The sequence below is a fragment of the Acipenser ruthenus genome, chromosome 26 (assembly GCF_902713425.1).
Source record: "Acipenser ruthenus chromosome 26, fAciRut3.2 maternal haplotype, whole genome shotgun sequence".
Lineage (NCBI taxonomy): Eukaryota > Metazoa > Chordata > Actinopteri > Acipenseriformes > Acipenseridae > Acipenser > Acipenser ruthenus.
In genome coordinates, this window is record NC_081214.1 from 6,394,464 (window position 1) to 6,419,775 (window position 25,312).

General features: G+C 39.5%; 1 protein-coding gene across 3 annotated transcripts; it reads right to left on the reverse strand.

Moving 5' to 3' along the window:
* Window positions 1-138: 138 nt before the first annotated feature.
* On the reverse strand, window positions 139-25,312 carry LOC117430653 (carbohydrate-responsive element-binding protein). 3 transcript variants are annotated; one of them, XM_059000552.1, is made up of 17 exons: window positions 24,228-25,312; window positions 18,987-19,093; window positions 18,790-18,872; window positions 18,047-18,136; window positions 17,364-17,405; window positions 16,227-16,404; window positions 15,539-15,619; window positions 9,561-9,691; window positions 8,537-9,164; window positions 7,531-7,604; window positions 6,653-6,905; window positions 6,144-6,256; window positions 5,941-6,060; window positions 3,476-3,603; window positions 2,604-2,727; window positions 2,084-2,213; window positions 139-1,606 (listed from the first exon to the last, which is right to left on the reverse strand). In XM_059000552.1, the coding sequence occupies exons 1-17, from the start codon at window positions 24,569-24,571 to the stop codon at window positions 1,485-1,487; spliced, it is 2,748 nt and encodes a 915-aa protein (XP_058856535.1). In that variant the 5' UTR covers window positions 24,572-25,312; the 3' UTR covers window positions 139-1,484. The 3 variants fall into 3 exon arrangements, with proteins under 3 accessions (XP_058856535.1, XP_058856536.1, XP_058856534.1); XM_059000553.1 differs by having other exon boundaries at window positions 6,653-6,902; window positions 15,539-15,622; XM_059000551.1 differs by having other exon boundaries at window positions 15,539-15,622.

Below are 25,312 nucleotides of genomic sequence, written 5' to 3' on the forward strand. Positions count from 1 at the left end.
CTTGACCCTCACTTAGGTAGGACAGACACGCAAGCAAAGTGGAAGGGACCTTTCTAATAGAAAGAACTTCAACATGACTAGAACAAAGGGATTAGCAATTCTGTAACTTCACATAACAAAATACCAAACGACTAACAGTGTGTTTAAAATCATTTTAATTGACTAATTGTCCAAAATATAGTTAAAAATTTCAATAAATACAACTTGCAACGTGTCATTACAAGAAAAAAAAAAAAACAGGAACATCAATAGAAACATTAACCAACATAATTAAACAATAATATTGACTTATCACATTCTTTTTAAGAACAAACTGATTAAAATACATATGGCACTATTTCTTAAACCTTTAACAACATTTGTTTGTATATAAATCATTTTTCTACATTCTTCTGGTGAACTTTGAAACCTGCAATCGTTTTGGCATAAGAAAAGAAAAAAAAACGAGGCATGCCGACAAGAGAACGGGCACATCGGGCAGTCTTAGATTATTAGTGCAACATTTCATCGCTATGAAACATTTAGAACATGAAGTATGATAACTGCCAAACCTTTTCCAGTATTCCCAGGTGTCAATGACCTCCTTTCCTGGAAGCTACCGGATCAAATGTACTCACTTTTGTAGGGATCAGAAATCAGATTTTTCAGTTTTTTCTTCAACCTCATTTCACAGTATTTTTATTGTACAGTCATTTTAATAAATGGGTTAATAAATCACCCCTGGTGAAAACCCCTGCTGTATTTAAACAGATCGGACACTGTGGAGATCATTGAAATACACCCTTTAATACAAGACTGACATTCTACACCATCAGGTTTACAGAACACACTGTGGTGTTTATAACAGTCCTTTGCTGGAGGTATCGCTGTGATATATTTCATCACAACCCTGATTGTTTTATTCACTCATCCAAAGTGCAGGATGCACGGACAGTCAGATCATATCTATACACAAGCACTAATGAGAATCATTTGTCAAACATGTTCGGTTTTTAAACCTTTTGAAGGATTTGAAATCGGTCTCAGCTTAACCCCCAGTGGACATTACTCCACAAAGCAAATGCCACTCAACTCAGCACTACGGTCAGCCTCTGCTTGAGACCTGGGGCTGAACGGTAGGCAGGGTGTGTTACTACCCCACGAAGTGAATATGCAACTGCACATAAATCGGTCATTAAAAATAGGGATACTCTGTTTTCCCAACAAGAGAGCTGAATATAAATTCACTAATAAACACCAACTTACTGCTTTTCAGTTTCAAAACATTGGAGCCTGATGAAAACAGGTCATGTACAGTACCAGGGAAGCTATAGCCATGCAGCCCACTGTATTGAGCAATCTGGGAATTACCTGGTGCATGACTCATGTATTAGCATTACCCTTCTGCTTTATACTGCTGCAGAGACAAGTTTGGCAGTTGCAGTGCTGCATTGCAAGTTTCACTCTTAGTAGAAGATCCCCGCTGTTGCTAGGGGTTGCTGTTGCTAGGAGTAGCTGTTGCTAGGGCTGGTCCTGCTCACAGCCTGGGAGGCCTGTTCTGGCACAAGGGAGGGGTCAGTCAGGATGGAGGTGGATGTGCTCAGGTGGCGGAGAGAACTGAGCACAGCTGGGAGGGACAGAAGCATAACGTTATAAAGTGTGTAAAGCTTTGGGAACGCGGAATCGGTGGCCAGTGTAATGTGAGGGTTAAACAGGAGTCACCTACCCGCAAATCTGGTTTTGTTTATCCCCTTCATGTAATGATTGCATAATGTTTTATAGGACCCTTCCAAATAATGGACTTTAAAGCTATGCACTCTTTAATCACTTGAAATTTAAATAAAGCTTCGGATTGCAATCACTGTACTTTTTCATCTGCATTTTCAATGTGTTTTTAGTGCCATGCTTTTTATTTCCACAAGGTGGCAGTGATGCTACTTTAACAACATCCTACATTCAAGATTCGCAATGTTTCCATTCTTGATTCTAACTTGACAGTACTTGTGATTGTTGTGGTGAGTTAGATGATTATTACACCAGTCCACCACGTATCTTTCGCTGAAGTCTGCAGCCTAATATTCAGTTCTTCCTCAAGATCACTTACTTGGCCGCAGGGCAGGCAGGGAGCAGTACTGGTCCAGCCAGGTCAGTGTTGTCCTGCAGAGGTCATCCACACTAGCCGTGGATACCATCCCATTGAAGGATTCAAAGAGGGGCCGAACCAGGATGCTGAACTAAAAGGACCAGTTCATTAAGGAAATACATCTGATATGAACAAAAAAACAAAATGCACACGAAAAAGAAAACATGACATAATCTACTTTACAATACAATTAAACACATCACAGTGGAATCACTAGGAATTGCTTCAACCACCTAGCCATGGTTATCCCAGGATTATCCCTAAAACTAAAGGAATATGAAGCCACTTTGTGGCTTGGAACTTGGTTTCAGGAGACTAGGTTTCAGGCCACTGCATGGCACATCAGGGGACTTGGGGTTTGATGCAGCAAAGTTGCCTCAAACTAGGTCTCCTGGAACCAGGTTTCAAGCCACTGTTCCTGAAAAACAGGCTTCGTGTTCCCTCAGCTTAAGTGGTCGGTGCCCGTGATACTGAAGGATACAATCCAGAATTTCCAGTTAAGTAGTGTCTGCCCCCTGACGTACTCGTCAAACATGTCCCTCATGTGGTCGAAGCGCTGCCGTGTGATGGGAACACCAGTCTCCGGGAGCTGCTGCTGACAAACACTGCAGGGAAAACAGGGGCTCAGGTGAGCAGCAGATTAAACACTGTCTGGTCTTATCCTTACAGCGTAACATAGTGGTGAATTACCTTCATTCACAAACCTTACACTGGCAACTCTGTGGCACCTTACACAGACAGTAAGGGACATTTGAGGCGTTTTTTTTGTTTAGAGTCTCTTCAACCAAAATGACCTTTGCTGGTAATGCTGTAAATCACCAACATGGCAATGACAATTCCAAGAACAGTACAGGCCGTGTCTTAATGCTGTATATCACATGACAAAGTCAGTGTTCTGTTTTTGGCAGCTATGTATAGTTTTTTTTTTGTATTCCGTCATCAGCACTATTCTTGTACAAGTTTCTTCAGAAGTCATGAGACTGTTTGCCTTGCATATATATATATATATATATTATATATATATATATATTATTATTAGTTTATTTAACAGACGCCTTTATCCAAGGCGACTTACAGAGGCTAGGGTGTGTGAACTATGCATCAGCTGCAGAATCACTTACAATTACGTCTCACCCGAAAGACAGAGCACAAGGAGGTTAAGTGACTTGCTCAGAGACACACAATGAGTCAGTGGCTGAGGTGGGATTTGAACCAGGGACCTGCTGGTTACAAGCCCATTTCTTTAACCACTGGACCACACAGCCTCCTATATATGTATGTATGTTACTGGCCAGTAACAACACTGAGGAGCCTGAAATCGCCCTGTGCACGTTTGTGATCTACATGACCCACTTGATGTCAGAGTTGAGCTCCTGGATCTCCTCTCTCAGCCGCTGGGCCTCCTCCTGCATCTGACAGCGCTCCTGCTGCATCTTCGCAATGTACTCTGCCGTCTTCTGCAGGGTCGTAGCTTTACTGATCTGCAAGGCACAGGCGACAGGCACTGTAACCATCATAGCCACTTCCCATTTCAAACCACCCCATAGGATAATAACATGGCGCTTGTGAGGTACTGTTACACCAATTCTACACACAGTGAATTTCAAAATAACTTTGGACTCCCTTTTCCAGTACAGACTGTCAGGTATTTGCATATTACCATCACCTAACACCTTACCCGATTTGCGTTCTGCAGTAAAATGATTTCAATACAGGATTTGGGGATTTTTGTACGTTTAATAACTCTGAATATCCCTTGATTGTGAATGGCAGTGTTTTCCAGTCCCTATGTCTCATTATGATTCTTCTTATTGCTTTGAACTTGCATCGTCTTACTACTATATATCCACTATATTCAATTAATATTTTTCTTGAAGCCTAAAGTTTACCTGTTTTTAAAATATTAATTACAACTTTACTTGCACAACTTTAAACATTTGAATTTCAGTTCCTGTTTTGTCTCAGTCACTTCTATAAATAATATAAACACATCTGAAGATGTTAACATGTTTCCTGGTTAACCCTTTGATGCCTAAGCAGAATGACCATATACGGACATGAATATGACCCCTTTGTGTTTTAGCGCTTGTAGTTTGGCAACCTCAAATCAGAAATGAACACCCTATATATCCACAGAAAGGCCTTACCTAGCGGTTTCCAATTATATAATGTATTTTGTTGTGGAATGTATATACATTTGTTTATATAAGCTACGCCCCCCCCCAAAAAAAATCATTAATAATATTTTTAAAATCTGTCAATTTCGACCCCTTTCTAAGTTAGATATCGAAAAATATATTACAACGGTGCAGTTGTGAGATTCTATGAAGATTTCAAATATCGTCTACCGTTGAAGATTTTGTCTGAACCACGGTCTGTATGACAAAACAACCTTATTTACAGGCACTGTCAGCTATTTTATGGAAGTAGTCCAGACTAAGCAAAATATCACAAAGTACATTGCCAAATCATATGTAAAACATTTTAACCATGAAATATATCAATAGATACAGGTAAAAAATGCAGTTGTTTTTATTAAGTTATTCAATGAATTTAGCATTACGAAGAGAAAAATCATATTTATATACAAACGTTATAGAATTCAATATAACCACGAACAGCAGTCTATAGAAAAATTTACTATAACAACAACAACAAATATATAGAAAAACTAACTAGAGTATAATGGCGACAACACAGTAAACCTAACTATATTGGGCTACTGCAATAAATGTAGCCACTGTAAGCAAGCAAACAAAGAAATCAATAAAAGTGATGTTGTGTGGCGTACGTACTGTCCAGTACAAGCTTCCTCTCGATCAGGTCCTCTTCCACTTCAAAATACACGCTGGTAGACGCGTTTCCTGTGTATGCGATTTTGAAGTGTATCATCAAACTGGCACGTAGGGATACCATTTTTTTTTTTGGTTCCTATTGCCTAGCCTTATTCAGTGACAAGGCTCAGAAAGATTTGATTGATCCAAGCCTTATTAGAGTCATGAGACATCCCGGATAAAACCTGAAATCTTAATGGAATTGTAGCTAACAAAACAGTTCCATAAATTAAACTCCACCCTGCATTATAGTCTCAAACCCCTTCACTGGCTTCTTTCCTGTCAATAACAGTGTGGAGTAGTGGTTAGGGCTCTGGACTCCTGACCGGAGGGTTGTGGGTTCAATCCCCAGTGGGGGACACTGCTGTTGTACCCTTGAGCAAGGTACTTTACCTAGATTGCTCCAGTAAAAACCCAACTGTATAAATGGGTAATTGTATGTAAAATAATGTGATATATGTATAATGTGAAATAATGTATAATGTGATATCTTGTAACAATTGTATGTGATATCTTGTAACAATTGTAAGTCGCCCTGGATAAGGGCGTCTGCTAAGAAATAAATAATAATAATAATAATAATAATAATAACCAATCAGCTGCTCCCCCTATTGACTGCTTCCTTTTAGCCAATAACATGCTTTGACCCAGAAGACACTGCGGAGGATAAATGACGCAGGAAGTAAAGGAACAGACTTCCTGGAAGGGAGGGCAAGCAAAACAGGAACTGGTCTTGTTTTCCAATGAAAAAACATTCTCGTGTGTGTCTTTAGAACCTGCTCGTTTGAGACCTGTGTGCTGTAGCTAATGGCAGTGCAAAATGGGAAACATTTATGGAATAATTATTAGCGTACAATTACTTTAAGAGGACTTGGCTTTGTTTGAGCACATGCAGCAATGGGAGGTTATTTTCTACAGTAAGTAACTATAGCACACTGACATTTCCCCTTGGGTTCACTGGCACTTTGCTATGGTGCTCTTTACCTTAGTGCTGGGCTGTGAGCTCAGCGTAGTTACCAGGCTGTGCAGAGTGTCAAAGCCAATCTTGATGTTAAACCGTCTTTTTTGTTCAGCCGAGATATGAGTGATCCTTTTCGAGTCAATCTACAAAAGAAGGACGCAAACCATGTAGTGTGTCATCGCATTTTGATCAGTTAGGTCAGAAGTGAAGGTCAATGTCACATTACCTTGGTGTGCTCCGCTTTGCCTTGACTGGGCGTGAAGAGTGGCGAATGGGGGCTTGGGATTGTCTCGGTGGTATTTGTTGGGGACAACTGGCCTGCATTCCTCGCGAAACTCACTGAAGGAAAACCATAAAGAGGGAGTTTAAGTAGGTTAGCAATAGGAAATGCCCTGGAAGACATTATATATGTATATGCTGGCCTTATATGGGCCATGGATTCTGTTTACAATATATATATTTATATCGAGAGGCTTATTCACACATTTAGCCACGTATTTCAGGTATCATTTTGGTATATCATTTTGTGTTGGTAGTTTTTTTATGAAAGCATCAAACAGGAGAAGGGTTTGATAGCGCTTAGAAAAATATGTCACCCCTCTCCCCACACCATCCCTACCAGGAATGAATCACTTGTCAACCAAGCAGTCGCATTGGTTCTACAAGTTCCAATTTGCACAGGTTGGAACACTTGTTAGCCAATGACACGATTCTCTCATTTCTAATGGGGTTTACCTGTAAATGTTGGTTTGTCTGGGGTCAGCTTCTCAGTCTTGGGGACTAGCAGGGCTGTGGCAGTGGACTGGCTGCTCTGCTGCAGCACAGTCGATGCTGAAGAGCAATGGGCTGAGGGAATGTGCAGTGGAGGCAGCGCTGGGGTTGCAGCAGAGTGGGAGGGGCTGGGCTGGGCTGGAGCTGGAGTTGACAAATTCACCAGCGCGGCCTTCATCCCCACTCCACGAGAGAGATGGGCATTTCCACTGGGCTGCTGCACAGAAACAATAGCACTCGATTAAACGTGGTCTGTTACACAGACTAAACATGGACACTCAAGAGTCAGAGTGAACAGCGGAGGTTATTTTTTGCATGCAGTGGGTAGATGCATAGGGGGAAGTACACTAACTGTCAGCAATTATGTAAGTCTAAGTAAGTAATTACTCTGTATTTTTTGTCAACCCCCACTACTGATACTTACAATGTACACCTAACTCAGAACTACAAGATAGACTAAAGGACTCCAGCAGTTATAAATTGACATCAACAAGGACCATGGAATGACCCATTCTGAAGGGTCTCAGTCACTGGCCTTTAGAGCCTTTACCTGAAGGGCTGGGTTTGATAGTTTCAACTTTAGTCCCCATAACAAAACCACTACACACACACAAATAAAAAAGTAAGTCTAAAGAACTCAGACAGGCAGAAAATATTCAAAGTACATGGTAGACTTTTTAATTAAATGTGATCTTGCAGACAGTATTTCATGTTTACCTCATGGATAAAAAGCCAACACCAATGCAAATGAACTACTTGATAAAGTAAACTTGCTACTTCATTTAGATAGCACAGTAAATAAGCCCAGTGACAAATATACAGAAACAAATGAAAGCACTTACTGGAGAAGTAGGAGAGGTGGACAAAATGGACTTCATCTCACCAAAAGGAGGGTCAAAACTTAATGTAGGTTTACCTGGAACAAAAAGAAAAGTTATTACTACTACTACTAATACTACTACGACTACTACTACTACTACTACTACTACTACTACTACAGTGGTCTGCTGTTCTGTTCTGAGTGGATTATAGTTCATATACTACTAGAGTGGTCTGCAGTGTTGAGTGGAGTTCTCTTTCCTATACTACTAGAGAACTCTGCAGTGTTGAGTGGAGTTATCTTTCCTATATTATTAGAGCAGTATTCTGTTCTGAGTCAAGTTTGAACATATTACACCTGTATTGGCTACTAGTTAAGTTCAGGATTGATTTTAAAATATTACTCTTAACATATAAGACCTTGAATGGGTTGACACCAAGTTACATCCCTGATATGTTAATTGAATATACTCCTGTGCGAAGGATTCAAATGTGGATATTTTTAAAAAAAGACACCGAAAAACACATTTTTTAAAATTGGCATTTCAGCCTGTGTAAGGAACTGGCTTTTTATGAGTTTGCACAGTACTTGTGTTTTGTGTGTTTTGTTTTAACTTATATAGCCTACTGTGATTATTAATGATTATTTATTATTATTCTTGGACTGTAAAGCGTTTTAAGATGTGTTGCATGAATTGCACTATATAAAATAAAGATTATTATCTTTACATTGAGAAAGCATTAGCTAACTATGCCTTACATCAACAAATGCTAATGCAAAGTTGCCTCAAAACAAGACAAATAAGATAAAACCAACAACTCCATCAAGTGTCAAAAAGTCTAACCTATATGCAACATATAACAACACATGTCCATTCAATCCATTTAAGATATCAGGCAGGCAGAAACCATACATACTGTAGGGTAAGTCACTATCTGGTGTATGTCTAATAACACAAAAATAAGACGGAAACAGCTTATGGGGTCTGAATGACACCTTTCTGTTCTCATACAAACATGCTTGGGTACCTGTTGAAAGTAGCTTTGCCAGGCAACTGCTCTGCAGTGGAGCACTGAACGACAAGGAACGCCTTGGCTTGATGCTACTGGTCTTCTCCTTGCTCTGTCCGCCTGTGGTCTGTGACCTCCCTCTAGGCATGGAGAAGGCATGTTCCCCCAATACAGGCTGGGCTGCTTGCGTGTTGGAAGGACAAGGGTAAACCAAAGAAGCAGAAACGGAGGAGGGGAAGACCCCCGGAGAGGGGTAGCTTGATCCTGTGAGATCCTGCGGTCCCGACATTGATCCGGTGTGAGTGATGACAGAAGAGGTCACAGGCGAGTTGTACCTGTATTTGTGGGACTGCGCTGAATAGGCGTAACAGCAGTCCTGGTTGATTCCAGTGATGTTTGGGGGAGTCATGGTCGGGGGGTTTCTGTAAGAGCCGTAAGGGTCGGATTCTGGTCTCAGGTCAGCTGAGCAGAACTCCGGCTGGTGCCCGTAATGAACCTGAGCTTTGTATTTGGCTTCAGAGTTCAAGCTGCTTTGGTCGTAGGTGATTTCAGAGGACAAGGGTTGCCCGTGGTAACCATCATCTGATACACAGTCTGAGGTGGAAGGCAGGGGGAGTCTGCCAGTGTTGTCAGACATAGCATTTGCCTTTTAAAAAAAAAAAAGAGAGATAATGAAATAAACTAAATAAATACTCTGATAGGTTTGCACAAAAGGAATGGTATTATAAAACTGTTAAATGATTACGGTTTTTAAATAAAAGTGGCATTTGACAAGTTTCAAGCAGGTAAAGTGGTCCCCTTGGAAATAGTACAAGAAACTTCATTCAATTCAATGACAAAAGGTTCAACTAGAAGGTTTTTTCAAAGTATTCAATTTAATGTTTTTTTTAGTATTTCTACATTTAGCGCTATTGAGTGTTTAATAGTTCTGGATGACACATCTCCCCGCGTATATTGCATAGCCTCTTATTTTACTGTCCCTCTTGATTGGGGGCCCTCAATGTTGACTGCGATATTCTGTCTTCTTGAAGATCACACTGACCTGCAGCTGGCAGCCTGTCTGGACTGAAGAAGGTCCGGAACTGAAGACACTGCTCGACATGGTGGGTAAATAACCACACTCCGCTAAACCAGCCTGGCCCTGGGGCGGATTCCGGTGGTTCATGAAGATATCTGAAATAATAATAATAATGACATGGTTTACAACAACCCGTTTGGTTTGATCTCTTTTAAAACTGCAGCGTCCCACAATCACCTTCATTTTCACACTAAAAATATGATTTCTGGGTCTGTTTACTACACGTACTGTAGTTTAGCCTTCCGTGCAGACCTATGTTGACAGACCAGTTTGTTTACATTAGTTTTAGTTGAAGGGCTACAACCTCCAAAAAAATACTGACACCATGTTGTGAACCCAGTATAAACTGGATTTGAACCCCAGTTCCAAAACTAAAAAAGTTAAGAGTATGTCAAGCAAGTTCATGCCAGTACTTACCAATAAAGATAAACGGAAACAGTAACATGGTTTTAAATCCCAAAACATGAAAGAAAAAGTAAAAACAAACAAGGTTTCACTGTGTCTTCTAATGTGACCAGAGAAAAACAACGACACTCAAATCCGTTATCATAAAAATACCTCAGGGTTCTACTTTCAGGTTTATAACATGAAGGAAGGTGTTTAGATAGCTTCAAACTCCACTATTTAGTCCACAAAGCTTCTCTATTCCAAACCCCTGCTTTGCTATCCGACCCAAACAAAACATGCCACTCCAAGACCTGACGGAAGCCTATTAAAGGATAATGTCCTCATGTGCAGACAGCAAATGAGCCCTTGTGATGCAGTGCAGCAGCTGATCGCCTGTCAGTGACGCACGGTGGCATGCAGAGGAATGCATCACCTGACTTCAAAGCAGAGAGACGGAATGGGAACTGGCAGGGATCTCCGGGACACAGCAAGCTCATGTGACCTTCCGACGGGTATTATGGATTGGAGAGGGCAGGGTATAGGTGTTCATTGGTGTGTATATATATATAAAATGCATTTGTGCACATCTAAGCTTTTTATAAAAGAGCGTGCTGACCAATACAAGGCAACTTGTACACTAAAAGTCATAAAACTGTTCTTAGCAATGGTAAACCATGCATTCATGGATACCTCTCTCAATTGTTGATATTTGTGGAGTCGGGACTGGTTGCACACTCAAAAAATACTTGAAGACATGACCACTGATGTTGTGAAGCAAAATCTTCTTCCATTTTATTTGCTTAACACAACGCGTTTCGACACATAACATGTCTTCATCAGGTGTAGCTATACAATAATTGTGGATATATATATATATATATATATATATATATATATATATATATATATATAGTTCATAAACATAGATATATAAATAAATATTGGAACAATTATTGATTGTCATGATATTAGCCATAATCAGTTTTGTCTTTATTATTTATAGTAATGAAAAATGATTATCACTAATTGGCAATAATCGTGTTTCTGACAACTGGACAACTTTGTCCACAAAAAGATGCTGGAGGAGGATGGGGTGTGATAAATGTAATATAATTAAACTGGGAAACAGAAAATTAATTTAATTTAGCCCCCCTTTCTTTTGTGGGATAGAAAAGTGGTATGTCTTTATTTTAAAAGGCTGACAAGTGAAACTCAGAAAGAAAAACAGAGAAAAAAAATACAAACTTGGGGACATTTCTGCTGCGGATACCCCCTCCCTTTTGCCAATACTTTTAGGATGTGTGGCCCGTGGTCAACCACATCCTTCTCACCTTCCACATTCCACATTCCACCCCACCCCCTGACCTTCTACTCACCTCTCCACAGCCTCCCATGCATGCTTATTTCAGCAAGTCAGAAAAACATCAGATTAATAATTCTCTTACTTCTCATAAGCAAAACCACTTCCTCGCTAGTCCCTAAAATTGAAAATCTGGAAAACAAACACTTTGCCACAACCACTCTGTAGATTCACTCCCTGTGCGACAGGTATAAGGACCCTACCTGAAATGGTCTTTGCAACACACTGGACTGATGGAAGTGATGTCAGGTGGGAGGCTAATACCTGCTGCACAGGAAGTAAGCCTGCAGGGACCTGATAAATGGGCTCCACAATATTCAAAATAAATATAAAGTCTAAATGCTACAGAAAGACGGACTTGCAAGAAAGTTGTTCAGCTAACATTGCCCCTTTAAGTACTGTAATGTATTAACTCGACAAAGTTCCTGAGATAAACACTCTCTTTGACAGAGTCAGCCCCAGTGGGGCCATTTTTTTTGTTGGGTCGGTGAGGTCCCATACCAAAAATATTACACTACTTTGGGATTACCCAATTTGACATTCACCGACTTGATTCTTTGTACTGTTTGTGAGTCAAATTGGCATTCAATACTTGCAGCGGTAGGATGTTATAAATTAAATCTTAAAGATTCATGAAGATTAACATTAATTTATAAAGGGGATTGCCTTGTTTTCCCAATTACTTTCAACAAGGATTTATTGTAGAAGGTCAACAGATGAAAACAAAAAATGATTTCTTCTAAAGAGAGGTTGAAATATTGGATATTGGAATTTGCTAGGGATAAAATAAATAAATAAATAAATAAATAAATAAAATTATTAATTAATTAATTAATTAATTAATTAATTAATTAATTAATTAATTAAATTATAGAAAAAAGTGTTTTATTAAGTCTATCATAAGGCTTGGAATGTGTGGTGCTTTAGTATTTTCTCTACTACAAGAAGCTAAATAAAATATTTGCATTAATAGAAATAATTTAGAAAAACAAGCTTAGGTTTTTGTTGTTTTTCACAATTCTTATTTCAAATTTATCATAAAAATATTTAGTTCCCTTTAATAAATCCATAACTTTAAACACCTGTTTATAAGACAGTTACCGACGGCTTCCACTCAACACACAAAGAAACAAACAATTGTCAAGAATCCTCTCTAGTTTTTTTCAAATTTCATAAAGCGGTTTCATCACAAAATCAGAAACGTTAGAATTGATTTAAGACTCACAACTGAGTGGTCAGTCAAAACAAAGCCACACTACTTGTGTAAAACGACACTCAAAACAGTGGACTACTTAATAGCTTTCTAATTTATCCTCTACCTAATATTGTCAACCTATTAGAAATAAAAAACAGAACGGATATAAATGCTTAATAAACTTCAATTAAGAACCAAACAACGAAAGTACAAACCATAGCATCATACAAGAAGGCACAGTGCTTCAATATGTCAATTACTAAACACCAAAACTCATCAACACAAATTAATACAGGGTTTCAGATCAATGAAACCAAAATGTACAGTAGTGCGAAAATGTATTAGAATCCCTCAAGGTTTGTCATTATTTCCTTTATATACCCACCTGCATTAAAACCTCTGGCTGCAAGAGTTTCAATTTTCGTGGCAATGGTTTAAATTAGGCATCTTAAACCACTTCTAAAAAGTTTCATGCATTTTACCATTTGTGGTGATGTGTTCCTTTTCTCTTTACTATTTTAAATGAATTGCATGTGTGGCTTATTAAAATCATCAATTAAATTACACAGTCACCAATTTGCCTATTTTTGACAGTTTTCAGTTACAGTGGTTTGATTTTTATATGCACAACAAATCAAAACCAAGCCCCTGAAAATCGTATTCAAATCCCCAAAACATTCAAAAGGTCTTTTTACGACATCCCCCCTTACCTCCGTCATAGGAATCTAGTAACTCCTCAGAATAGTAACTGGCCCAGTTCAATTCAGTCAGTTCTGTATGCATCGTCATTGGTACTTCTCACTTCAAACAGCATGAAGATACTGTACTCTTATGCTAATTTCCTAGGAGGCCGAGCGATGGGAGGAAATGCCCATGCAGACAGTATCAAATCAGAATAGCATCTAACTTCTCAAAAATGAACTTTGGGAGCTCAGGCATAGTGGGGAGTACTTGATTGATCTAAAGGGGGTGGGGGGGTCACAGACTTTCTAGGCTCATGGCCCCCAATCACATTAGGCAACCTGACTGAGGACTCCCCCACCAAATAAATGTTGTAGAATGGTCCATACTATTAGCAGGTCACTGGAAATGAAGATGACATTGATGGTAGAGCTGAAGGCAAGATAGAAAGTGTTACTTTCCAAAAAAATAACAGCAGCATTCATGTAAATCAGATGACCCCAGAGAACACTGTGTTTGAGACAGAATATTTGTGTACGTGCTCCACCCACCCTAAACCATCTTGGGCCCCCTTGGGGCCCCTTCGTATGGGCCCCCTGATCTAAAGGGTGGTCATATTCCTTCAATTATTGGATTGGTCCTTGGACTGTTTCATTCAATAAGGTTTAGTGAAGGGTTCAAGTGGATCACATTGAGAAATGTTCTGCTTTTATTTTCCTTGAGGGTTAGTGTACTTATTAGCTACTCTTACAATGCCATCGTAACATCTAACCAAACCAGACACTTCTAAATTCACATATCCTATTGCTTTGAAAAGATGCATACCGCTATAATGCAGTCAGCAAAAATTTACCAGAAATAAAAGTAGTTTCTTCACCAAAAAAAAAAAAAAAAACCCATTTGGCTGCATGCTGAACTTCCTCAATTCACTTCTGCGGCTTTGTATTTCAGGACTGATTCTTGCTTAAGGTCAGGCTGACCTGGGTGTTGCCCGGAGTTAACCTTGACATGACCCTCATTATACTCAATATTATATTTAACCTCGAGACGAACCCTACTTCTTGTTTCAGTAAGACAGCATTTCAATCTATGCACACACGGTACAGTTTGTTATTTACCTTTTAAAAATCGCTATAAGTTTTGCGGTGCCGTAATTCAAAGTGAATGGAAGGGCCCAGTGCAGAAGCAACGAGTTGTGTACTTACTACCAGCTTTAATGCTGAAATCAAACAAGCAAGGGGACAGCTGTAAACCGATGGGTAAAATAAGCACAGATAATTCGGACCTCAATAACTCATTGAATAATGTTTTATGAATGTTACAGGTTTAACAGGTTCTGTATTGTCCATTTACTTTGCGCAGACATTTCCCTTCACAAGCATGCATGGATTTTAAGTTAAAGTATGTGTAATTAAAAATATATTTTTTTATTTGTTTTTGTCCATTTTAACTTATATTTTTTTGAAACTACAGTGAGAGTCAATTATCCAAACTAATTGGGACCGATACTAGTTCGCATAATCGATTTGTATGGATAATCGAATTAATAACAATTACTGTAACTTTAATAATGTATAGAATAAAGTTAACATACACAAGTACCTACTGATGATATGTAGCTGGTGACCTATTCTATCACATTAAGCATACAAAATGACAAAGCTTTACAAATCATTAAATTAATGCAATTTGGTAAAACGTTAACACCTACAGTTAAGGTAATGAAATACAGTAATATACCACATTTTGAAAATCATCATAGAATACAATTCAGTACAACTTTGACACATTACAAAACTCTACTATTCATTAAACCTCAAAATCTCAGTAAAATGCTTCTATACTTTATGATACTTGCTGTTAAGGCACTGTAATAACATGCAATTGAAATGAATAAAATAAAAGTTCTTAGCTGCTCAATAACAGACAGGATCACCAGCCCTTACTGATGAAATAGAAGAAAAATCAAGAACGAGGTGACTGTATGAATTTGCTTAACTGCAACAATTTAAAGCACACAATGCTCCAGCTAAGGTTTTGGTGGTCTGAATAATTCTGTAACTTTCATTTGCCTCAGTCTGTTGGTACCTTTTTTGGCAGCTAAATCTCACAGCCGTTTTAGCAGCAGAAGCTGTGTGCGCCACATGCAATTCATCACGTGACTACAGGTGCGTTCGGTTGATTAGACAGTGCAGTTGATCAAAGATCGGATAACTGACTCTGTACTGTATCTGAAAATGCCTGGTTAATATTCATTAATATTGCTGTTTAACCAGAAACCCCATGGTGCAACACTATTGTAAATAGCAATGTTCTTACCTGGAATATCCATGAAGTCATCCAGGTTGGGCTGCAGTGGTGTGAGCCCAGGCTGGATCATGTCAGCGTTGCTGGTGTAAGCTGCTTCATAGAGAAGAGAGTAGAGAGAGAGAGGATCATGTCATTGGTGAGCTCCTAAAGCAAAAATCTCATGTCATATTCTGTACTGGTCTTTACAGCATGATGCGTCTTACCAAACTGGAAACTGAACTGCAACACATATTTATGATTGCTAGCAGTTTAATAGCAGATATTTTTTATAATGAGCTAATATGCTGTGCGCATGCCCTGATAAGTTTACAATGGTATTTTTGCACAGTATTTTTGGAGTGCTTTCCCTTTGGTTATAGTATGCATTTACCATCATTTATCTTGGTTTGCCATGTTTATTAATATGCTTTACCAGACCTCCCTTTTTACAATGCTTACCTACTGTTCCACTGTGTTTTATTACATTATGCTATGCTTTTACAATAGTAGACTTTCATAAGGGGGGGTGTCTTGTTAAAAGAGATGTCATTTTTCAGTTTGATCATATTACACAATCGTATACAATCAGAGGAAACTCACATGCAACCCACTGCTCTTATACGAGGTAAGAAAATGGATTTGAAGCATTGGCTGGCACCCCTTTAAAGCAGGAATGTAGCGCTACGCTCTGGTAGAGGATAACTGCGAGTGGACCCACCGTTCTCCCGCACTTCCTGCCACAGACAGGGGTTCTGTGTCATGGTGAAGAGCGTGTCCGAGATATCCGACAGGAAACAGTCCAAATCAAACAGGTGACCCTCCTCCTCCTCCATTGGAACAGGATCCTGGAACATCTGATTGGTCCATTTTTTAACACTGTCTCTGTAAATATCCTCCTGGAAAAAAATAAAATAAATAACACATACAGCATCGTGAAGCAAATCTGCAAACGAGAGAACAATACAGTCCCAAGGGCTTCAAGAACATGTCGTGTAACTTACACAATGTGGGGCACTTCATCATAAGCTGTTATTTAAAATTCTCATTGCTTCGAATGTCATTTTTTAATAGGTTTTGGAATGTTGTGTAACAGTGTCCAGTCTTGTCCAATTGTTTTGAAATCTTAATACAGGCATTTTGAAATGTATACCCTTGTTCTTTTTTTTTCCAGCTCCAGTTTGTTGGCTCGACAGACTAGGAGTTACTTTCACAGTCTGGGAACGTGGCCATCATAACAATAGAAAGCTCTGGACAACAACCAATTTCAAAACACGCAGACCTCGATATTAATGTGATACAGCCTTCTGAAATGTCATGGTATCAGATCAGATGGCTTGTATCAAATAATGTGTATAAGACAGAAATTACGTCACATTAAGATCAGCTGTAATGTTTAACTATTCTTATGTATCTATAATATAATGTGGAGTGCTGTTCCTTTCTCTTAATGAACCCATGACACAAAATTGCACCCTGAACCACAAACTCAATTCTAACTGCTACAACAAATGCAACAGGCGTCTCAAGGTCTTTACACAACACTTTCATTGACACCATTTTTAGCAAATAGCAAATCAAACTGCTAACAGCAGCCCAGAAGAGCAAAAAGATTTCAATTGCGTTCACACGTTCTTGTGTTAGGCTTGCAATCATATACATATGTAACACAGGCTGGATCAGACAAAGTACTTTATTGCTATATCTTGTATATTAACAATAAAGCAGTTGAGAACAGAGAATGTTGGTATGTGTTATACCCATATCTGCAACTCCCTGTTGCAATTCAGTTTCATTCATGATAGACAAACCGGACTGGACTGGTGCTTCTGTACATACACAAGCGACGGTACCTTACCTTTGCCAAGGCTGACAGGTGGCCATCCTTATTCTTATGAAGCTGTAAAAGAAGACAGAAGACAATCTGAAAAGCCAGTTTGCAGTAACCTTTCATTCTGACAGTGTTCTTTAGTCTCTGTGGCTCCCTGCTGGCAGAGATTGGTAGGCCTGCTGCTATAAGTTCCCTTGTGGCTGGCGTCTGAGTAGCAAAAAATCTTCAAAGAATATTGTCTATGTGCTCTTTGTGGGAGGAAAGGACTATTTGAATACGCTGTAAACATAAACTCTATGTGTAACATATAGCGACTATTTTATAGGAGTAATATACCACAGTTAAACTGCCTGCCTCATTTACTTCTATAGGAGATTCCAAGTCGGTTCAGCATGCTTTATACAATCAGACACGGCTCTCGCATTGTTTTCTATGGAGGTCAGCAGTTCTGTTATCACACAGTAATGGAACGGTAAATAAAGCACGGCTGTAAAGATGACTTTAATTAATGACACCTGTTCTAAAACCTCTGCTTACTGATAAAACGCTTCACAGGGTCACTGGCGTGCCCTTCTCTCAAAAACGGAACTCTTTCAGCGGACTACAAGGATTCTTTTTTGTACGTGATCGCTCTTACTGCGGTCATTGTGGATACACCAAACGCATTGTAGCACCCTGTACAGCCCTCTCGTTTTCACAGAAGAACTTACCCTCTTCTTGTGGTATATCCTCCATTTGTGATATTCCTTAATGACAACTTCAATCCTCCGTTTCCAGTAGTTACCCTCTAAAACAATAGCCTGTAGATGAAAAATTAAAAAATAACTCTCATGTATGTCTCCTTACAAATCCCCTCATAATCACGGTTTTAAATGCCCCTATAGTTCTATGTGCGATTTCTCACTGATGCAATTCTTAGATCTGCTGTGATTTAAAATCTAATTGAGTTTCCCCTGCCAGTGGCTCAAAAGCATGTCAGTCAACAAGGGAAGCAGATGGTTGGTTAATGACAGGAAAGAAGCCCCTTGATGGGGTGGGGATAGTTTCAATCTCCAGGTGAAATGACTAAGTAAGTGCAACAGAATCTGACAGCATGGCTTGCAACACTTTTCTATAATAAGTGTAGCACCAGATACTCCCCCTTTATAATACTGCAGTCGGGAGCCATAGACCGTGCTATTTGTGTTCTGCCATAAGCATGACAGTGCTTCTGTAATGGCATTGTGGGGCGAATGGGAGCCAGGACAATCCTGCCGCATCACTGATTCAGCTGTATAAGGGCTGCCTTATAAAGGGGGCTCACTATTTCACGAGAAACATGTTTCTTTAAAAAAACTGCACATTTCAGACCTATAAAATAAATAGAATGCACAACAGTGAAGATGTATGTGTTTTTTTTGTTAGATGAGCTCCCAGCACTACAATCCCAAGTACTGGTGATGCTGCTGAATACCTCCGGCTTGCGATGTGTGTCAGCTTCTGATCCTTCCAGAGGAGTCACGAACCCACACACCGGGTTCTTCCTCTTCTCCACATCTAAACAGCATGATACAAACACCCTTAATACAAAAACTGGGTCAGCCTCACTACAAAAGAACAGCTGTTTACAACAAAACCTTGCTTAGTGCCCTAAATTGACCAGACCCTTACACTGAATGTACCAGGCTCTCCATATCCCGTTGTTCAGACGGATTTTGTCCCTCCACAGCAGCCGTAGCCCTTTGAACGACTTCCACTTCGGAGAAACTATTTTCCCACTGAAACGAAAGTCAAGCAACTGAAATGAGGCGAAAAGGGGAAAAGCACAGGACATTTACTCACAGTAAACTGAAAATCAAAGTTACCAGGATGTGATGATTGAAATTGAAAACAATATGCTAATTCATTCTGAACCAAAACAAGAATACGTCAGACAGAATTATTTTTTGTTTGTCTTTCTTAAGGCCTGGTTTATTTTATATACATTGGTTCCCATAATCTTTCTAACTTGCATCCCTTTCAGAGGAAATATTGACTTCTATCTCTTGGTTTCAATAAAGCAGGATAGTGTATCATGTTTTAAATTGAGTTCTGACATTAGACAATTCCATACCAAGTTTCCTTAAAGAAACTGTGGACATAAAAATGAATTACAGTTAATACAACTTTGAATAATTCGATATTCTGGGACATGGGAAGAATAAGTTGATTAAGTTTTCACCAACCATCTTATAATCACAATCTATAGTGCTGTGCTTCTAAAACAGCTACTCTAACCTTTTTAGTAGTAATAAAAATGAGTAACATTTAGACAAAAGTTTTTGACAAAACGTCTTTATATTTCTGTGACCTTTGTTGTTGTCTGAAATGGGGAATGACAATAAACCAAGACAGCATGTCATGGGGAAATTACACCACAAGAAGGGGATAAACATTTAGATTGTATTTAAAAAATACACAGTGTCCTAGAAAATACAAATGTTTTTCATGTTCTATATTAATTGGAAATTAAATTACCATGACTAACTAAGAGGGTAATTCTATGCAATTGTCTCTGTTTTCCAGTAATAAGGTTACAATTAAACTTGAAATGACAGACAATATTTCTTGAGTCAATGTTAAAAAGAAATACAATGGACATTATACAACATACAGTAATCTACAGAGCTTTGAAAAAGCTTTAAGAATTGTGTAAATAAACTGAGATGTCCTCTAAAGAGCTGCAACAAACTCAAGCAGGAATTGAAAGCTCCCCTTTCCAGGGATTAGTAACGTTGTAAAAAGGGCAGGAGGGGTAGTAAACAATGTGAGCTGATGCAATATTTATTGTAAATCCTCAGCAATGAGGCCACCTTCACACAAACACCCCACCCCCCAAACACACTACCCTGACAGGCCTGCCCCACGCACCATCAACGATCACTCACACAGTTTTTGTTCATTTAAACTTTGCCTCGGCACTGTTGACAATAACCGTTTCTGTAGTGCAGGGTTCATGGGGGAGGGGAACTTTGTGTCGGTTTGCCCTCTGATCAGGAGGATTGCATGGACTTACTAAGGAATACTTGCTTTTACACTAGACACTGTTTATGTTTCATTTCAATATACGGAGGTTGGGTAACAAAACTGAAACACCAGACAGCCTATAGAAAGGGTGGCCCTGATTCAACATGGTTCAGTCCAACAGCTGAACTATGTGATAATATTGTATATAATATAATATATATATAATATATACAATCTGTTACCATGTTGATACCAGTGTCTTACTGGGTCGGACCACTGTGCAATATCTGTTCCAAATCCATTGTGTTGCCCTTGCTGTGGTCTTGCAAACAGAGATTCTAATAGAGACTGTAATGGGGAAGAGCTTGCAAAAGAACAAAAAGAAATATGAAAAACGAGCCATGGTGTGTCTAGGCTCCATTCATTTCTAAAATGCCTCATTAATGTTCCTCGTCTCCTCTGTTACCAGGTGGTGGAAACAGCGGCCCGAAGCGCAATATTGATTTAAGATGTAAAGTGATCAAAACACTTCATCCAAACGATACAGGCAGACAGAAAAACACATTAAAAGGCCACATTAAAAACGTATTCAGTGGACACAGCCCTGCTAAATAGACCATCGCGTAATGCAGGGAAGCAGTAATGCCTGCATGGGAACAGGGAAAGACAGGTTATTCATTGTAACACCGGCCCTAGAGTAGGTTGCTACACAAGCTTTGCGATACAGAGGACTGGGAAATGAGTTTGCTGGTCTCAGCAAGTCGCTTCTGGTTTGTTTGTTTTTAATTACATTCCCCTTATGATTGCATGGGGTTTGCCATCATTCGGAGTGGTACTATCAACCTAGCGTTGAGCTGCTTTGTTGGCACTGAACAGCCTTTTTAATTCTATTCAAAACATGTAAAAATGTGACTTTTCAACTGCCAGACCCAACTACTCTATGTGTATACAACAGATATCTAGGACTGGCACACATGAATCGAATGAACTAAGGAAGGCTGCGCAGTTCTGACTCTTAGCAACTTCAAAACCGTGTAAATGCAACGGAAATAGAACCACTCAGAATGGTTTTGCCATAAAATAGAGGAGAGGGTGTAAAGAAATACACAATTAAATGGCACTTGAAGCTACTAACTATTTTTAGTAAATAAATAAATGAATGAATACTTAAAAAAATAGGACTGTGCCAAACAATTGTTTTTGTAATCGAATATTCTTAGTGATTAATTCATCGAATAATCGGATATTCAGATAAAGTGCAGGACTTTTTTTTAATAGACTTACTCTTAGGTAGATATGAAGAGGATTTGCTGTTGTCCAACAGTAACATGCTTCAAAAGTAAACCAACAATCACTTATGCTCATTACATACTCATCAGTACAGATGTTTGCTCTTGGAACTTGGAACAGCAATAATTGTGAGAAACGCGCATGAATATAAATGCATACAAACGTGCTCTTCTTTCATCTGTTCTAGGTAGAAGCAAAAGCAAAAACGCCTGTAATCTCAACAATTAAATAATTATAAATTCAAAATCAAATACAGAACCACAGAACAACAGAACAAAAGGCACCATGTTATGCACATTAAAATACCGGTTTTTTTTTTTAACACTTTTTAGTCACTTTGTTTTTGCTACAGAACTAAAACTACAAAGTTGCAGTATAAGACAACCAAACCTTTTACATTTTCTGGGGTAAGGCTGGCTCACACACTGCATGCAGCAAGTCCAGCTGCACTATACAGTCTTTCAGTGGGTCTGGAGGTAGCCAAGTGCACATATATTAGCATCATGATCTTGTTTAGTTACCTTTTGTATTCTTTGAATTGTAACAGCAAGCCACTTCATGAGTATTAGCAATGCGTGTTTATGTAAGAATGTGGTAGCATCTGAACAGAAGGATGTTCTTTCAGATTGACTTGTTCAACCTACACTCTGCTGGGATAAACCACCCCTGGATTTTATTGCAGATTTTACAGCACTAGGGAAATCACCCTGGATTGAATCAACTGCTTATTTTTGGATAAAGGCGTCTGCCAAATAAACCAATGATAATAATGCAAACCAGGGTGATTCCCCAGTGCTGTTAAATGCTCTAATTCCCCGGGTGCTGCAAAATGCTCTAATGAAATCCAGCTGTGTTCTTTTTTTATATCCCCTTGCTTTGCTGAATGTTGCAAGTCCTGTACAAGATTTAGAAATACTCTTTGGCAGGGATTACAAACCTTCCATTGTGAACCCTGACTTGTAACAGGCAGTACTGGGTTCAGCGCTCAGGTCTTGGCTTGAGATTTCTGGAATAACGCTGGCCAAGTCTGTCCCAGGGTCATGGAAATTACTTTAAGATGTACTTTTAGTCTTCGCTGTCCAGCGATTACCACAGAGATGCCAAGGTCAAAATGCCACTGTGCTCTCCTAGACCCTGGAAAGACTATTGACATCACTGCTGCTGCCCCAGTTATTATATAGCAGTTTGAAATGTCCTCAGATTTCTAGCAATAAATGTTTATAATATAGATTAGACCCTGATACTGATGTGAATCAGCCAACTGAATTTTTTTATTTATTTATTTATTTATTTATTTTTTTAGTCATCGCCAATGGTTTTTACCCCGGTTTTCTCCCCAATTTGGAATGCCCAATTATTATTTGTATCCCAGTTCACCGCTGCAACCCCCCGGCGACTCGGGAAACGGAGGCTGAAACACCCGTCCTCCGAAACGTGTTACTGCCAATCCTATAGTGCCGGAGGACAACACAGATCTGAATGGCTCCACTGCAGAACCGCAGGCTCCCTATCGGCCACAGGGGTCGCTGGTGCGCGGTGAACCGTGGATTACCCTGCCGACCTCAGCCCTCCCACCCAGACGGCGCTCGGCCAATTGTGCGCCGCCCCCTAGGAACCCCCGGTCACAGTCGGCAATGACATAGTCTGGATTCGAACCTGCGATCTCCAGGCTATAGGGCGCATCCTGCACTCCATGCAGAGAGACTTTAATGGATGCACCACTCGGGAGCCCCCAGCCAACTGGAATTTCTTAATGTCAGATAGCTTGTACCAGATGGAAATCAAAATGAGCTATACTGATTTATGGAAGTATTTTGTAATCTACAACCACTTTGCCACACGTCACTGCACATTCAAGCTGTCATTTAGTTGTGTTGAGAAGAACAAAATGCTATCCGGGGTTTTAAGAGCAGAAGGCAGCTTGGAGAGTAAAGGGGTTTTACTGAGCTGCTGTGAGCTGGGCAGCAGGTGCTGTGGGGTGCCCTTGTGTGACTGCTCAGTGATTCAGCTCAGTGGTACAGTGTTTGTGAAGCTCTGACACTGCGCGTGAATTTCTCACACTTGGGTCATAGCGGTTGACCTGAGGTGTAGCTCAGCCCTCTTGTGTTACAAGTCAATTCAAATTGTTGTTTGCTGGAAAGCCCTTGAAACAAGCTGTAAGGTAATGATATATATCAACTGGTGAGGTCACCCTCCCACATAGAATGTATGTATGTATGTATGTATGTCAGGATGTATGGCAGAAGTTACACAGATCTCCTATTGCATCCACAGCACACCTACTGTACTCTGGAAGGGCTCCCCATAAGTTGGTCCACCTGTATCACTTTCTCAGTATAAGCAAAACAAAGACCCTGCTTTTTCTATGAGCTCTCGTGTTACCTGAAGTTGCAGTGGAGCTCACACTGCTGTAGAGAACAGCAGGGTCTGGTCGATGTTATTAAAATAAGTCATTTCTAATCTATATAAATGTCGAGTGCACAAACAAGTAAGTGAACGTTATACTTGATCAACACACTGTCTGTATGACCTCATTTAACTATTGCAAAGTTGTTGTTTTTTTTTTTTTAGAACTTCAACCGTTTAAAAAAAAAAAAGTTTACTTGCACGTCTTACCTATAAGCCAGGGTCATGCACTCAAACAATCGCGTTAGAGTTGGGTCGATACTAAGGCTGCCCATGCTCCTCGGACCGAATCGGTACGTCTGACACCCAGTCCGGTTTACAGTATCGAAGTTCACTCCGTGCCTCTTCCGGCGGGAGGTAGAATCACTATGCGGGGAGGACACCATGAAATGCCCACTGTGGATCACCTGGACCCTGGTAAGAGAACCAGCTGCCTGGCCCGTACCCGTAGCACCCCCGTGGTTTTCTTCTTGGTCCGAATCCGACTCTGAATCGGGTACTGTTTCTGGTTTGCTCCGGCCGGAGAAGCCTAATAAAGTCTCTGCTTTTGCCATCTGAGAAAGGTCTATGAACTCTAGAATAAATTTTTAAAAATAATTCACTGAATTCTACCGTGACCGGCGAAATTAACTTTTTAAATTAATATATTCATTTCACGAGCGATTACCATAATACGTTAAATTAGCATAAAATATGCACTTTGTATTCACTATACAAATGTTCTACACCTGTTTAACTAGTCAGCTATTCGACGACGTTCAGGCACGAAATGCGCTTTACCAATTATTATTCATGACTATTGTAGCTATTATTTAAATTGCACATACCCGTCTTCGACTGACAGTCACGAATGACAATACAAAAAAAACTGTTATATAGGACTTCAGAAACAAATACAATATGCTACCGCCAGCTGACAGTTCTATGTTTACTTTCACGAAAGTACATTTTAGATTGCTGTAGAGAACGCGCTACGCATTTGCGCAGTCTTTGTTTTGGAGTTACAAAAGTTGTCAATCGTTGAACTACATTTCTCCTCCCAGGGCAAAGTTAGTTGTCTCCACGTGCTTTGTATTATAAAGCAGAATGATCCAGCTCCACCCACGTGTCGATTTAAAGCTGCAGTAAGAAAATAAGAATTCGATTGTTTATTAGTATTAAAACTGTTTATTTATCCGTCATAGGCAAATATAACATCATATAAAGTAAAAGGGGGTTGTTGGTATAATTCACCTTAAAGGTGTAGATTTTATTTTAATACTACAAACTGAGCAAAGCATTATCTCACTGCTGTT

Coding starts and splice junctions, on each gene's coding strand:
- LOC117430653 (XM_059000551.1), bottom strand. CDS start 24,571: ATGGCAAAAGCAGAGACTTTATTAGGCTTCTCCGGCCGGAGCAAACCA. Junction 9,692..15,538: donor TGACTTCATGGATATTCCAG/GTAAGAACATTG, acceptor TTATTATTTCAG/ATATCTTCATGAACCACCGG. Junction 9,165..9,560: donor AGACAGGCTGCCAGCTGCAG/GTCAGTGTGATC, acceptor TTTTTTTAAAAG/GCAAATGCTATGTCTGACAA.